Raw genomic sequence first — 17,091 nt, 5'->3', positions numbered from 1 at the left:
GAGAGGTCTCTGAGCATGATTTCGTATCTAGGCTATAAAATGCAGTCCTCCTGTCTCTAAGATCTACATCAATGTCGCGTGGCATTTTGTTCTGAATTCATGAAGGCGGGAGAGTGATTGGAGGGAGGGCAAGAATGAAGTGACAACAGGTATTACAATCATCTCCTCTAATGTATGGGGGATTAAATCAGGGAGCATCATCATAATATCTCAACCGAATTTAAAAGCCAGGCCGTCAGAGGCTCTCCGGAGCTCCGGTAGCTGCTGTCATAAATTAGCAGCACGTTGCTTTCGGCGTGTTTTAAAGGTAGGCTCCCATTTAGTTATAGCCGGAGTGAATTAAACGGCACCTCCGTGGCCTGGAAAGGAAATGGATCACCCTTAACATCTCACAACCAGAGAGCGCTCCGGGGTGGGAAGAGGGGCAGCGGGTGTGTTTTGGAAGGCCAGGTTCCTGGGGAGAGCTGGGTGTCATGGGGAGGGTGTAGGCTTGGGTCCCTGAGACCCGTGTTCTGATCTTCCCTGGGGAAGATCACAATCCGACGCTGTAGGAAGGACCTCACTTTTCCGGCCGACTGGATTCATACTCATACAGAGAACAGCAGCATCTCGATCCATCCCAGCCCCCTTTCAGACAGCCACCCGCCTCCCTTCTCCACGCCCACAGGGCCTCGTAAAAACGTAGTGTGCGAGGTTTGAGCACAATATTTATGTGTCTGCCCCTTGCCTTGGCCTTGAAGAGGCTGTGACTTCCTTGAAGGCAAATATTAAAATATGACACATTTTGGAAGCCCCAATACTTGTGTCTGGCTCAATAGCTATTAGTAAAATTGTGACTGAATTAAATGATTTCCTAGGAAAGAAAATCACACAAACAATGAAACAAACAAAGCACACACACACACACACCAAAAAACAAAACCAAGTTTCCTGACACCGTCACACACATGATAGAGACCGCATTGGAAAGCGCCAAAGAGTATGGTCTGGGTCCTAGTCGGCTTGGCCTTAGACATCGGCCCATCTGTGAGACGTGTGAATTTGAATCCATCATTCATAACCTACATAGCGAGAAAGCACAGCATATGCCTGACGGGTGGAATAGCGAGTCCTCGTTAACATTTATCTAAAGGGAAACTACAGTTCACAAGGAAACGTGCACAAAGCTAGTAAACAAAGTAAGTACCGAAAACAGCATTTCCTCCAGGAACAGAAACATCTATCAGCACCCCCAGAAGATCAGGATGGACTAGGAATGGAAAGAAGCTCGTACTTCAGAAGGACCTGGGTGGGTGTTTTGCTCTGGGAATCACTTTCAGGGTGACCCTGGGCGAGACACTGAATCTCAGCCAGTCACCTGCCGTAGTGTGCTCACCCGGAAGGGCTCTTAGGGGGCTTCAGTTACACCGAAGTGGAAGCTCACTGTGGGCAGTGGTTGTCAAACTTGCGTGTTCATGGGAACCCCAGAGGTTCCGATTTAGTGGGGGCCCGGGATTCTACCGGCAGGTGATTCCTTTGGGGTGAGGATGGGTGGCACCGCCCACCTGGAGGAAATCTGCTCTGAGAGATGAAAAACTAATTTTTTTTTTAAAAAAGCTAATTTTTTGATGAGCCTATAACTGTTTCGTTAACACTGTGATTAAGTACAGGCTGGTTCCAACTCCCTCCCTCTCTTAAATCATAGTGAAGATTCAGCCTCGATGAAATATTATAAGTTGAGGATCTAATATATATCCAAGTTTGGATAGTGTAGTAAACTAGTCTTATTCTTAAAAATAAGGGGGTCTATAGGATACCTTGATGGAAATAATGACCGGAGGGGAAAAATTATTCTGTTGAATGCAAACGATTTTAAGCTGAAGACGAGATTGCAAATGAGCACAGGCTCATTAACCTAGAGCTGAAAATATTATGTTTGTGTATCAGAGAACTGGTAAGTGGACAATGGCTCGTTTCACCATTCACCCAATGAACATTTATTGAGAAATTTGAGTAGCAGTATTTTATTTATTTTTTTTAGAAGGTCCCAGGAAACTGTCTCAGTTCTGGTGGGATCATTGAACACTGGGATGATCTGAAGTTCTCAGGAACTACCCCTTGCCTTTGCTTTGAAGAGACTGTGACTTCCTCGAGGGCAAATATTAAAATATGACGCGTTTTTGAAGCCCCAGGACTGGTGCTTGTGTCTGGCTCAATAGCTATCTGTAAAATTGTGACTGAATTAAATGATTTCAGATGGGAAAAAAATCATTTTGCGCTGTTTGGTCATTGGCTATACAGATCTGTCTCCAAATGTAGTAGCGAAGTTCTTTCAGATGAAAACTGGTAGAGACTTATTCAGCTATTACAGAATTGGGTTCATCTTGACCGCAAGTTCTGGTATTTCTAACAATTAGGATAAATGGGAGGTCTCCTCTAACATTACAGGCCAGAAATAGCACCAATTCAATTCTCTGACTTTCTGGAATCTACTTGCAAACTTCAATGGACTGTAGCTGATTCAGAGCTGATTCATAACAGTGTCTAATAAGGTAGCCACTGGCACAGGTTGGACACATAAAATGTGGCTGGTCTGAACTGAGATGTGCTATTAAGTATAAAATGTGCACTAAAACTTGAGGACTCAGTACAGAAAAATATCTTTGATAATTTGAAAAAGAATTGATCACACGTCAAAATAACATTCTGGGTATATTAAGTTAGACAAAATATGTTATCCAATTTAATTCGCCTGTTTCTTTTTATTTTTTAAGTGTAGCTACTAGTATTTCTATTTTATGTATTTGTCTTAACAATTTTCTAGATAGGCAACAATGACATCTGAAAATGAAGTCTGACTTCTTTCTTCCAAATCTTGTCCTATTGGACTGGTTAAAAATGCTAGTACAATGTAAAATCACAATCCTCACATTGATTTTGATCTTAGGGAAATTGCATTCAATATTTTATTATTAAGTATGATATTAGCTATAGATTTTTCATGTTTATCAGGAAGTTCCCTTACATGTCTAATTTGCCGGGAGTTTTTATTTTGTCAAGTGATTTTATTTTGTTTCACTTTGAGATAATCCTTTTGTTGTTCTCCTCTGTTTTGTTAATATAGTAAGACACATTGACTCATTTTAAAATGTTAAGCCAATGTTACATCCTTGAGAAAAAGCACACTTGGTCATGATGGACTATAAATATAAATATTATAAATATAAATGCAAAATCATGCTAATATGTTGTTGAGAATTTTGCTTCTTTATTCATGACCAATATCATTCTATAAATTTTTCTTGTGATGACTTTGTCGGATTTTGATAAGGTTATGTTGGCCTCATTAAATGAGTTGAGAAGTGTTCCATTCTTCCCGGGCCTCTTTTTTAAAAATCTTTTCTCTCTGTTCTTCAGTTTGGATAATTTCTTTTGATCTGTCCTAAAGTTCACTGATCCTTTCTTCTTGTCTAAATTGTTGTCAAGTACATCTGATGACTTAAAAAATATTTTTTTTTCAGATACTGTACTTTTAAAAAAATATATCATTATTGATTTCAGAGCAGAAGGGAGAGGAAGAGATAGAAACATCAATGATAAGGGAGAATCATTGATTGGGTGCCTCCTGCATGCCTCCCTCCCCCCCCCCCTCTTACTGGGGATCGAACCCACATCCTGGGCATGTGCCCTTGACCAGAATCAAACCCAGGACCCTTCAGTCCGCAGGCTGACACTCTATTCACTGAGCCAAACCAGCTAGGGCCCAATATTGTAGTTTTTAGTTCTAGAATTTCCATTTCTATATTTCTTTCTGAAAGCCTCCTTCTCTTCACCGTTTATATACATCTCTTTTCCCCCCCTGTATATATATATTTTTAGCATATTTATAAAACTTGTCTGCTGACTAAAATACCTGGGTTATCTATGGGTCTGCTTTTATGATTAATTTTTCTCTTCATTATAGGTCACATTTTCTTGATTCTTCCCATGTACAGTAATTTTTTAAAAGAAAGTATTGATTTTGAGCAAGAGAAAGGGAGAGAAACATTGATGTGAGAGGAAAATCAATTGGTGGCTTCCGAGTGCACCCTGCCTGGGGATCAAACCTCCCACCTTTTGGTGTACAGGATGACACTCTAACCAGCTAAGCCACACTGGCCAGGACCCATGAATAGTAATTTTTAAAATTGGGTATTGAACATTGTAGACAACACATTAAGAAATGTTGGAATTTTTTATTTTCTTCAAAATAGTTTGATTTTGTCCTAATAGGTCATTAAAATACTAGGTCATGTTCCATTCTCTTCATCTGATTTTTTTTTTTTTTTGCCTTGAAGGTAAATATTAGGCATTTTATAGAACAAGTTGGAGAAGAAGAGATTATATGGGGATAGTGGATTGTTTTTTAAAATACCTTCAATTGCCCTGTTTTATACCTCTTCTCAAGTTTGTCCTCCATCTATCTACTGACCCTCAATCTAGAGCTTCTCTGTTTTCTGCTGGGCAGTCATACTCCTCCCTGCCCAAGCTCCCTCGTAATTCTGTGCTGTAGCTTCATCTGTCAATCCTCTTCCACCTCCTTGTCCTTTTCTATTAAGTCAAGTCATCCTTCCCTTTTTATTCACTATTGTAGACTAGAGGCCTGGTACACAAAATTCGTGCACTCAAAGGGGTGGCCTTTGAGCTCAGTCTGCACCCTCTCGCAGTCCGGGAGCCCTCGGGGGATGGCCAACTGATCGTTTAGGCCCGCTCCCCTAAGTTGGACATTCTTAGTGCTGCTGCAGAGGCAGGAGAGGGTCCCGCCACCACTGCTACACTTGCCAGTCATGAGTCCAGCTTCTTGCTGAGCAGTGCTCCCCCTGTGGGAGCACACTGACCACCAGGGGGCATCTCCTGTATTGAGCGTCTGGCCCCTGGTGGCCAGTGCATGTCATAGCAACTGGTCCTTCCACCGTTTGGTCCATTTGCACATTAGCCTTTTATTACATAGGCTTTCTACATCCAAAAAGTCAGTGGAGTTTGTGATCAAGAAGATATAAATTCATGCTTTTATTTTCTTTAAAAAGTTATTGATAGGCATTGCTGAATTATTTTCCCATCAATTGGTGCCCATTTACACTCAGCTGTAAATGCATGCAACTGTTCTCAGAGTTACTTCTTCAATACTGAGGACTTTCAATTTTCCAGTTACTAAAACTTACATAATTTAATTTGTTCTTAACTTGATTTGTTTTACACAGCAAAACATAAAATGGTGGTTGTCATTTTTTGTTAACAGCACCAAAGAAAACAAATGTTCCTGTTGGGAGAAATATATGAACTTGGATTCAAAGATTTTCATGATATATGTACAGCTATGTATGTGCTCAGATTTCCAAGTTTCTGTAAACACTTTATCTTTAGTTTTTACTTTTTAATGAAAGCTTTATGTACTTGTAAGCAAACTGAAATAAGTATACATAAAATTTGAATCTAACCTTAAGAAATGTATTGAATACAGAGTACTTCTAAAGTAAGTACTTTAACCAATTGAGTTAAAATGGTTTTGTAGTCTCCCGTACACATAATTTCAGTAAATCACTTTGTTTGATAATGATTAACTCAGTATATAAATCAAACCACCCCACAAACAAGTGTAGCATCTAAGCCTTAAGGAAAATAGACCAGGAAGAACATTTGGGAAAATTGGACCCTAACATCATCATGTGCTTTAAATGGGGCCTTAGAAATAAAAACCATCCTTGGCATTGCTTTCGACAAGAATAAATCTTGATCTGCCCTTTGTCCGACTTTGGATGCAGGATGAATCTTGATTGCATTATGTAAAAGAGCTCAGTAGCACTATTATTAAAAATTCTGAAGCCCAGAAAAAAAATACTCCAAGGCTTAAAGCCATTCTGTACTAAGTTTAAACCAAACTCCCAAACGACAGAGCTGTCTGCGGATGGGCAGCACTGCCCCACTCGACAGCGCTATATTTACAGCCTGAACATGCTCTGGGTGGCATTTTTCACGGAGGAAGTCACACCAACACCCTCAGCCACCTGTATATCTCTTAAAGCTGACTCCGCCTCCCGGAAAACAATTCTGTTGAAAGCTTTTAAAAAGAGAGATCTTGAATGTCAAGGTGTTATAAAAAGATAAAACACCTGCTGTGCATGTTCACAGCCTGCTGCCCAGCTGGGCGCTCGGGGCAGTTGTGCTTGAGCCAGTTTCATTAACGGATAGCCTGAGAAATGCTTCCCGCTAGCAGAATGGAGAGTTCTTTCAGGCTTCTACTTCGAAACCACGCAAGTACAGAATATCATTATTCGGCGTTGTTATGATTACTTTCCCCCTGGTTGTTCTTTCTTTTTTTAAAATTTATATACTAGAGGCCCGGTGCACGAAATTTGTGCATGGGGGGTGGGTCCCCTCAGCCTAGCCTGCACCCTCTCCAATCCAGGACCCCTCAGGGCATGTCTGACTGCTGGTTTAGGCTTGGGAATTGGAACTAAACTGGCAGTTGGACATTCCTCTCACAATCTGGAGCTGCTAGCTCCTAACTGTTCACTTGCCTGCCTGTCTGATCACCCATAACTGCCTCCCCACCCCCCCCCCCACCCCCATCAGCCTGATCACCCCTAACCACCTCAGCTTGCTGACCTGGTCGCCCCCAACTGCCTCCCCTGCACTGGCCTGGTTGCCCCTCACTGCCCCCCTCTGCCAGCCTGGTCACACCTCACTGCCCCTGCTACTGGCCTGGTCACCCTATGCAGCCTGCTGTTTGGTCATTTGGTTGCCCCTCACCACCCCATCTGCCAGCCCGGTTGCCTCACACAGCCTGCTGTTCAGTCGTTTGGTCGCCCCATTGCCCCCTCCACTGGTCTGGTGACACCATGCAGCCTGCAGTGCGGTGGTCCATCTGGTTGTTTTGGTTGTTAGGGGCCCTGGCTTTTCATATATAGGGACTAGAGGCCCGGTGCACAAAATTTGTGCACTTGGGGGGGGGTGTCTCTCAGCCCGGCCTGTGCCCTCTTGTAGTCTGGGAGCCCTCAGGGGATATCTGACTGCCAGCGTAGGTCCATGCCCCATGGGGAGTGGGCCTAAGCCCACAGGTGGATATCCTTAGCGCTGCTGTGGAGGCAGGAGAGGCTCCTATCACCGCTGTGGGGCTCACCAGTCATGAGCCCGGCTTCTGGTTGAGCAAGGCTCCCTCTGAGGAAGTGCACTGACCACCAGGGGGCAGCTACTGCGTTGAGTGTCTTCCCTGATGGTCAGTGTGTGTCATAGCGACCAGTTGCTCTAGTGTTTGGTCAATTTGCATATTAGCCTTTTATTATACAGGAGAATTTGTTGATTGAATTTATTGGGGTGACATCAGTTAATAACACTGCATAGGTTTCAGGTGTATCATTCTATAACACATCATCTGTGTGCTGTGTGTTCACCACCCCCGCAGGCTTATAGAGACGCTTGGACAGAGAACTCCAGCGGGCACTTAACTTTCAAGGCAGCTCTCCACAGTGAACGGAGGCATTTGCTCTGACGTCGTATACTTGATAGAGTTACCGAAATTGTTTTAGGGAGAAGGTATAAATTATCCGTAAATGAACAAATATACGTGCTAGGCTTTTAGTCTATGATTGATATCAAAGCAGCAACGTGAGTAATTAGATTTTGAAAGTAATTCATGTGAAAGCAATAACAAGCAAAGTTGGGAATCTGCCACTCGATTATTTAATTTCTTTCTCCTGCCCTGACTATAAATCAAAACATTCTCAAAAGAGTAGGCATCGTTAAAGACGGAATTTAAAGAATTCCTGGAAAATCGAGATTCTAGATAGAAACAGGTTGTCGTTGCTGTTTCGCTGGCTTTGAGAAACCACTGTGTGGTCGGGATTACCCCACCTCCAGCCCTAGGAGCAGAGTTGCGAGGCGATGTGTTTAAGTGAGACAAGGAGAGCTCTGTGACCATTGGAACACTTGCTCGTGTGCTGCAGAGTGTGTTGGCTGCTTCAAGCTGCCTCACTGCACCCCTGACGTTGCACGTGGCTCTTCTGCCAGGCTGAGTGCTTCCTGGGCAGGGCCCCTGTCCAGTTCATCTTGGATTTACCAGAGGATAGTGCAGCATCGTATATAGCAGGTGCATGGTGAGTCAAGTTCCCCTACTGTTTCCTGACCCTCCGAGTCCTCTCCGCCGCCTCACATCTATGCACCCACTGCTCCCATGACATCCCTGCATCACTCAGTCGGATGCAGCTCTTCTCTTCCCCAACCATCACATCCTCAGTGTTCCCGCGATCTTCTCTTTAAAGAGACCAGAGTGGGTTCCCGGGAGCCTGGACCACATCACACCCTTCCCAGCACACTTCTTTGCATGTAAGAGGAGCTTTAAAAGTTGCTGATGCACTAGACTCATGGTTTTATAACTAGAAGGACTTTGGGAATAAGTTAGTGTCCTGGATCTCACCGAGGGAACTACCACCACTTAGGAGGCATTTTGAAAAAGTGACAGGACATCTTTAAAACTTATCAAAATAATGTCTGGGGGAGGGGGATACAGGCTGACTTACAATCACAAGAGTCTTGCACAACCAAGAATTGCTTTGTGTCCTAAACTTTCCTTCATCCTTCTAGTCCTTTACACATAAACCCAAGGTTTTTTGGTGTTTTTTTGTTTTTGTTTTTTTTTGCACTGTTTTACTTGGATTTCCAGGACTCAGCTGCCGTGTAAATTAAGAAAAGATTGTACTTTATGGTGTTCAGAACTTTACCAAAAGAATCTCACCATTTAGAAAATCACATGGCCAACCACACCAACAGCCACAGTATTTGAACTGACAACTGCATTTACAGCAGCTGCATTCACTTCCAGATCTGCATATAAAAAAATACTTACTTAGCTCTCAATTCGCATGCCAAAAACAGAGAACCGGTGTCTACAATATCCAGGCATGTCTCACTTCTTGTAGTGCAAAGTGATTCATTATAAGCAGGCGTGAACACCTGGCCATTGTCTTAGGCCTCTATTTTATTGAAATTCTAGGTAGATTATATTACCTATGAAGTTTGGTTTAGGATTTGTTGTAAAAATGAAGCAGGTAGTATTGAGAACCACTGATCCAGTACATTCTAGTACAGATAGAAAGGAAATGGGAGAGTGGAGGTGAAAGGTGTACCCAAGGCCATGCAGCTGACTGAGAAGTGGCCTTTGTAGCTTAGTTAACATCTAGCTTCAGCCCAAATGTTTAACATTCCAGATGCTAGCTAACACCCTGATAGATTACTACGTTTCGTCACATCATAGAAAATACTGCCTTTAAATAACATTTTCTCTTGTCACCAGTTATCCCTCCCTTATCCCAGCAAAGGTGTCTAGAAAGGAAAGGTCTTTTAACTTGGAATGTCCACGTTCCTAATGATCCTAACATTGACCAGACCGGGGTTTCTGACTCAGTGAGGGCTGGACTGAGCATGTGTTCTTTGGCCCGTGGCAGTCCTCTCTTCCCCGTCTTTCCCAAGAAGCCTGACCCGCATGCCCCGAGACCAGCCTCTCCCCTCCATCACCGTCAACAGCAGCCCCGAAGAGGCCAGCAGGTTCCCTCCGCACCTCCTCCTCCGTCTCCCTAAGCGACCTGACTGAACCGTGACTGACCTGAGACCCCCCGGGGAGCCTTGGGAGGCTCCTCCAGTATCGAGATCTTCTTCTCCCGAGGGAGGAGGGCTGGCTTCTCGCCGGCGGAGTCGGTGGACGAGCTATCCTTCTCGCAGCCCCCGCTGGGGCCGTTCTGGGCCTGCAGTGGGGGTGGCGGCCCTGCTTCAGGCTTCTCGGCCTTGTCTTTAGCTTCTTTGTTGCCTTGATGCTGCTTGGACTTGCTTCTTTTTCGTTTATTGTTCTAGAATGAGAAGCGAATGAGAAGATACTATTATTGTAGCTCAGACCCTTGAATTATAAGATGAACCCGACAGACCAAAATAAGGCATCTATAACAATAAAAGGGTAATGTGCTAAGTAGACTGGGAGACCTTCTGGAAATCCTTCCAGACAAAGCCATGGGGTTGGGCTGAAGCAAAGGCAGTTAGGGGTGATCAGGCCAGGAAGGGAGGGCAGGTGGGGTGATCAGGCGGGGAGGGGCAGTTGGGAGTGAGTAGGCTGGTGGGGGGGGGCAGTTGGGGGCAATCAGGCTGCCAAGGGGGGTCATTTGGGGGTGAGCAGGTCAGCAGGCAGAGTGGTTAGGGGCAATTAGGCAGGCAGGCAGGTGAGCAGTTAGGAGCCAGCAGTTCCAGATTGTGAGAGGGATGTCCAACTGCCAGTTTAGGCCCAACCCCACAGTCGGACATCCCCCGAGGGGTCCCAGACTAGAGAGGGTGCAGGCCAGGCTGAGGGAAACCCCTCCCCCACTATGCCACAGTGGGCGGGGACCAAGGCAGAGGCCTGAAGTTCGTGCATCGGGCCTCTAGTTTTATATAAGATGATATATACATACAGTCACAAATATATATACAGACACACATAAACACAGGGTGGGGCAAAAGTAGGTTTACAGTTGTATGTGAAACACACAGAGTTTATTCTTGTCTTGTTATGTATTAAATATATATAATTTCCTGGCTCTTCTAATAGAATGGGTGAAAACACAGCTTTATTTATTTATTTTATTTATTTTTTCACAGAGAGTAAGAGAGAGGGATAGAGAGTTAGAAACATCGATGAGAGAGAATCATCCATCAGCTGCCTCTTGCACACCCCCTACTGGGGAGGTGCCCACAACCAAGGTACATGCCCTTGACCGGAATATAACCTGGGACCTTTCAGTCCGCAGGCCGACGCTCTACCACTGAGCCAAACCGGTTTTGGCGAAAGCACATCTTTATTTACCACCCAACTTAATCGAAGTAAATATCTTGTTTCTTACAATAAGTTGTATCACCTTTCATTTCATAAACATAGTAAACGAAAAGCTTCCTCTGAAAGGGGAACATGGCAGCGATGGCATACTGAGCGAATCAAGAAACCACGTGATTTAACAGTGACCCTGTGACCACGCCCAGAAAGAACTGGAATCAGCCTCGGCGCCCTGGAGAATGGCTCTCCTTTCTTACACAGGCGATGAGGGTGGGGAGGCAAGGAGGACACTGAGGTTTGGTCCTCTGGGGAGGAGAGGAGATGGAGGGAAGGATGGGCAGGAAAAAGGCAGGCAAGTCCTAGCAAGATGAGGATGTGGACGGCAGATCCCCAAAGTCCACGTGGGGTCTGTACGAGGAGCTTTATGAGCCACCATCTTTGTGAACCTAGCTGGTGAAATAGGCACCAGCCCACCAGAGATCCTGTTTGCTACTACGGCCAGGAGGTGCCACACAGCCCCAGGACCCCAAGTCATCCCGCAGGGAGGTGTGTGGCTTACATGCACATGGTAAGCTGGAGCAGACAATGGCTACAGGGTAAGGCCAAATGGACCCGGTCCATCTGGGTTTGGCCTGAGCAGCGGCCCCCAGCCTCTCAGCTGTAGCTGATGGGCTTTACGAGGCTTCCCTACCCTGCACTTCAGACCACCGAAATCCTTCAGACCTGGGTTGTTACAATATGGCGGAGTCTTCCTGCCTCTCCCTAACATGTCCTAATGGTCAACGTACGAAGATGACGCACCTAAGTATGTTGTATGCTTCACTGCTTTGGTTTTGTACTGAGGAACGCCCACTGTTCTTAGCCTTTAGTGTGGCCCAGGCCTCGGCCAATCAGAATGGATGCTGGCCCATCAGGGCCCGGCCTGCCTGCCTGCTGCATCAGTGGGTGCCCACCAAACCTCAGCGGGCTTTGTTCTTTACACACTCAGAAAAGGAATGAGAAGAACAGCCTTCTCTCCTGGATCCTCCCTTTCTCTTTCCCTTTCCCTTTCCCTTTCCCTTTCCCTTTCCCTTTCCTTTCCTTTCCTTTGACCATGCCCCCGAGAAAGCGCTCCCCTAGAGAAGGGAGCTCGCTTGCTCATTCATTCATTCACTGGGTGGCGGCCAAGGCCAGCGGCACCAGGTCCCAGTTCCCGTGGGAGCCCCACAGCGAGGAGGCCGGCCGTGCAGACCCTTTTCCCACGGGCCCACCAGCCGCTAAGGGAAGCTCGGTAATGAGTTGGGTCTGCAGCTGCTGTCTGCTCCTTTTCTCACATCAGAGGCATTCATAGCCAAACCACACTTCTGAAAATTTCCATGGCAGAGTAAATACCGCCTTTCGGTTGCTGGTGAGTCATCTTCATCTCCCACAAACGCTCGGGGAGCTATGATTAAAGATAAGCGGAGACTGTCAAAGATGGTGGCTCCCACAGGCCAGGAAAAAAGCTTGTAATTCCTCCTGTTCTGCATGAAACTAGGGAGAGGAAAAGGGACCAGGGTCACTGCCGTGGTCTCAGGGTTGAATGAGAGCAGTACTGCTTGCTTGTTTGCTTTGGTAAGAACCTGGCTCGCAGGCCTGGGACCGTCCATCCCTCAGGGAGCAGGGCAGTCTGGGCTTTATCTCTGGGGATGCCCAAGACTCAGGCCCTGCTGGCAAACAGTGGCAATGGCAGGGCAGTGACTTTGAAAAGAGCAGACTTGTGATTCACCAAAGAACTTGTCTGCATATATGCATAACCTAGGAACACAGACAATAGGGTGCTGAATGCCTGGAGTGAGGCCGGGGGCAGGAGGAGCAGGCTAGAAGGGATCAACAGAGGAAAAAGGGGGATAGATGTAATACTTTCAACAATAAAGATTTATTTATTATTATTTTTTTTAAAATATATTTTATTGATTTTTTACAGAGAGGAAGGGAGAGGGATAGAGATCTAGAAACATTGATGAGAGAGAAACATCGACCAGCTGCCTCCTGCACACCTCCTACTGGGAATGTGCCCGCAACCAAGGTACATGCCCTTGACTGGTATTGAACCTGGGACCCTTCAGTTGGCAGGCCGATGCTCTATCCACTGAGCCAAACCAATTAGGGCTAAAGATTTATTTATTTATTTATTTATTTTTAAAATATATTTTTATTGATTTTTTTAACAAAGAGAAAGGGAGAGGGATAGAGAGACAGAAACATCGATGAGAGAGCAACATCGACCAGCTGCCTCCTGCACAGCCCCCACTGGGGATGTGCCCGCAACCAAGGTACATGCCCTCGACTGGAATCGAACCTGGGACCTTTCAGTCCGCAGGCCGACGCTCTATCCACCGAGCCAAACTGGTTTCGGCAAAAGATTTATTTTTTAAAAAGAAAAGAGCAGACTTCTTGTGAAGGCTGTGAAGCAGGTTACAGGCGCAGAACCAGGAGCGAGTGAGCATGCTCACAAGATGAGGAGGGCGAGGTGGAGCCAGAGACCAGTGTGTGCACGCATGCCTCCGCGTGTCCACAGTCACTCTTGCTGACTAGACAAGAAGGCAAAGCCATGTCCTAGTGAAAGGGGCCGACTAAAACCTCCCCTCTGTTTTCCAGGAGGAGTCTGCTCGAGTTCTCAAAAAAAAAAAAAAAATGTCCCTTACTATGATTTTAAAGTATTTTCTCTTTTCTCTTAAAGAAGAAAACCTAGCTTAGAACTCAGCAAAAAGGTATCTCAGCGCAGCTTTGAACAGATTCTTTCAGTTGGAAAAACATGTGAAAATAGATTTAGAGCATTTCCAAGCGTCTTTGAAACACTCCTAATCCTCTCGGTGCCACAGGATCTGCTCAGGCAAGTTAATGTCTTAAATCCTTTGAATTCTCAGGCGAGGCTCCCCCTAATACTTAAAAAGAAAACCTGGAGCTTGTGAAGCACAGGCTGGCGGCTAGAACACCGGACAGAAAACAGCGGCCTTGGAGGGCAGGGTGGCTGGGAAGGGAGGGGAGTCATGGATGTGCAAGCTTTCTGGTTGAAAGAAGCATTATCATATTTGAAAGAAGCATAAAATTGGCAGCCTTGTGAAAATGATAACAACCATAAAAGTTTTGATTGAAGATGTTACTAATTTACAATCAATATTAATCTTACCTTCTTTTTTCCTGTCATATTCCATTCTTTTAGAACTTGGATTGCGCTGCCTAGACAAAGACAAAGGGCCTTTAATGCGTATTCACATAATAAAACATCGCACAAAATTCATCTCGGTCTTTTCATCTCGGTAGCAATTCCCCCCCCCCTTCCCCCCCCCCAGCTTTTTCATTTGTTTTGATACGTCCTACCTTAATAAAAATGCCAGTTTCGTGTTTTACTTCCAGATTTTCATTTAATTCACCGCATGATCTTGGTTTTATCAAAACATTAAGCCCTACTACATGAAGCTTATTTTTCTTGGTCATTATGCTGTCTTAGGGAAAATGAAATACATCTTGAGAATTTTCTGCTAGCTGTGTTGCCGTAAGTAGAATTAAAATTATTCTGTTGGATAGATGTGTCGAAAGGCCTCTAACCTTCCGGGCCAAAGGTGGGGTTTTGAGTGTTATTGACCATGTGAATCACGGGTTTTTGTTTGGCCATTCCTGCTCTTTTCCCTGCCTTGACTGTGTTCACGGTTTGCAGGGTGACAGGCCAGACCAGCTGATGTGAGCTTTGCGCTCATCCGGGGGAAAGGTAGGGGGTGATCTTTGCCAGGCGCCCACTTTGAAACAGAAGTTCATCAAATGACAACAGTGCCAGGCTCTGTCAATGCCACTCACACATGTGGAACCACTCAGGCTCAGAGGAAAAGCCTACCCTGGTATGTTACACAACCTTGTTGTTTGTATGTATATATGTATGTATGTATGTATGTATGCATGTATTAATCTTTTGCTCAAGTAAATGCTTCCACCTATTCTAGCAAAGTTCTTCCCCTCATTCCAGCTGAGCTGGGGGGTAATTTCAACAATAACTTATTGGTAATGAGTGCATTAGCTTTCTTCATATTAAGCAGTTACTTCTCCAAGAGTAAGCATTCTCATACAATCTCATTTCACTGTAGTAGTTCTCTGCAAGGAGTGTGTTGGCCAAACAAAGATAAACTTGAGCTTGGGCTTTGTAAGAAATTTCAAATTAGCCGGGTCCCAGTTATGGAGTCTGCTGGCACTGTTGGGTAAGCAGAGGCGGCGTTGCTTTGACTAATGTTCAGACGGGCTAATTAGTCCTGTCTACTCAATGTTTCTGACTCAGCGGCCCTCACAGGCTTTTTTGAGTTACTTGTACTTGAAATAATAACGCTGCACTTAAAAGTGCACCACAGTTCAGACTTTCTGTTAACTGGCCTGGCCTTCCTCCGATTTTCCCGAAGAACTAATGCTTCACAGATTTCCCTCTTGAAGAACTTGAGGAAGACCCTTTCATTGGGTTTCTGGGTAAGTCTCACCAGCGGTGGCCCTCACTCCTAGATAAGCTTCAGGTTTTTAAATAACATTTTTTAAAATGTCAAAAGACTGCCCTTTTTAAGCAGAGGAAGGAAGTAAATTGCTTCCTGCTTTTTCAATGGCAATACTCAATCCTTCCTCTGGTTTTCATATTTTGACATAAATTCTACTCGCCGTATTTAAAAAAAAAAAAAAAAAAAAAAAAGAGCTTCTGGAGGGTAATTCTGAAGAAGAAGTAACCATGTTTGCAGGGGATTGTGAAACTGTCACTGTTAAAGTTTAATTACACTGAAAATGCTTGGGGTTTCCTGGGCCACTCGGAAGGAGCGCTGTTAATATGCCACGTAAGTGGTTGCTGACACGTAGTTTTGATTCCCCGTGGCTTTTAAACAAGCTGTGTGATGGGTCCCCAGCCACAGCGGCACGGGCTCCTCAGCCATCGGTGAGGGTTTTATTTAATGAGACCGCGACCCGGACAAGGAGAGCATTCCAGGAAGGACCAGCAAGGTGCTCTCTGTCAACACCCCGGGCTCCGGCCGTGACTAGTCACCAGCGTCCGCGCGCTTCCTCGGGGTCACTCTAGTGAAACCTTCACTGTGGGCCACAAGCCCGTGGGGGAGGGGACAGTCGCCCTAACCCTTTCCCGAGGCTCCGGTTCCATTCGAGCGATGCTGCCAGGGGAAACCCGAACAGTGTGTCTGAGCCAGGATGTGTGTGGCTCCAACATTTTCTTTTTAATAAATTTAAAACACACACACACACACACACACACACACACGTAATTATTGATTTCAGAGAGAAAGGGAGAGGGAGAGAGAGATAGAAACATCAATGATGGGAGAGCATCATTGAAGGCTGCCTACTGGGAATTGAGCCTGGCAACCTGGGCATGTGCCCTTGACCAGAACAGAACCCAGGACCCTTCATTCCTCCGGCCGATGCTCTATCCACTGAGCTACACTGGCTAGGGCCCAACGTTTTCTTTTTGAAGACACATTGGCCTGGAAGCCACAACGCCTGGTTAATATGGCGCTCTCTACTATTTGTTGTTGGTGGTTACAGATTCCCTATCTGCTGGTCCCTGAATCAGGGAAAAGCAGGAAAGCTGTGCACTGTGGGTCTGCCTGCAGGTCTATTTTGAATGATAATCATTTTTAAATTCAATTAGGACCTTAGACCTTGGCTGCCTACATCAGAGTGCGAGCCTGTTGCCTGGTTCCAAGACCTTGTCTGAAAGGCAATTCTACTGGTCGGAACTTCGGACAATTATTCTATTCTGAGGAAAATGAGCAGGTCACAGTATCCTAAACAAGCAGTGCAAATAGGATGTGGTTGAGAGGCGCACTAAGTCTTCCCTGACCTCATCCTTCAGATTACGGTGAGCCAGTCCGTATTGACAAAACAGAGGCTGACACGGGACCAGAGGCCTGTGACAGCCAAGGGCGGGCCTGCGATCTCTGTTCATCTGGGAAACGTATTTCCTGTGATTAGGAGAAGAGCGTGTCCTAGTCTGCAGATCTAACGCAGTAGGCGATACACTTACAGGAAAAAACATCCCGAGACTTGAGATTCTATAACATCACTGGCAATGGGCTTTCTAAAAGACAATTAAAAAAAAAAAAAAAGGCAAAAAGGTTCTAGAAATAGAGGAGATGAACTGATATTCCAATTAATTAGGCAAATTCAAAATAAAAAAGTAAGGCGATCAAAGAATAAACCAGTCCCCTCGGATCCTAAAGCATCACCCTCAAGGATTCCAGTCGTAGAGCCAAGGAGAAAGACAACGCCCCAGGTCGGAGCGAGTC

General features: G+C 45.3%; 1 protein-coding gene across 5 annotated transcripts in view; it reads right to left on the bottom strand.

Moving 5' to 3' along the window:
* The window catches only part of SPATS2L (spermatogenesis associated serine rich 2 like), a 137,704-nt gene that overhangs the window by 30,689 nt on the left and 89,924 nt on the right, over positions 1 to 17,091 (bottom strand). For all 5 annotated transcript variants that reach the window (XM_084893219.1, XM_084893217.1, XM_084893216.1 and 2 more), the window contains 2 exons: positions 13,959 to 14,008; positions 9,617 to 9,857 (listed from right to left, as the gene is read on the bottom strand). In XM_084893219.1, the coding sequence (XP_084749345.1) occupies positions 9,617 to 9,857; positions 13,959 to 14,008 (291 nt within the window). The remainder of the gene's footprint in view (positions 1 to 9,616; positions 9,858 to 13,958; positions 14,009 to 17,091) is intronic.

The sequence above is a fragment of the Pipistrellus hanaki genome (genome assembly GCF_964339955.1).
Source record: "Pipistrellus hanaki genome assembly, chromosome: 8".
Classification (NCBI taxonomy): domain Eukaryota; kingdom Metazoa; phylum Chordata; class Mammalia; order Chiroptera; family Vespertilionidae; genus Pipistrellus; species Pipistrellus hanaki.
Note: the sequence above shows the minus strand (reverse complement) of the source record. Positions and strands in the feature narration are given on the sequence as shown.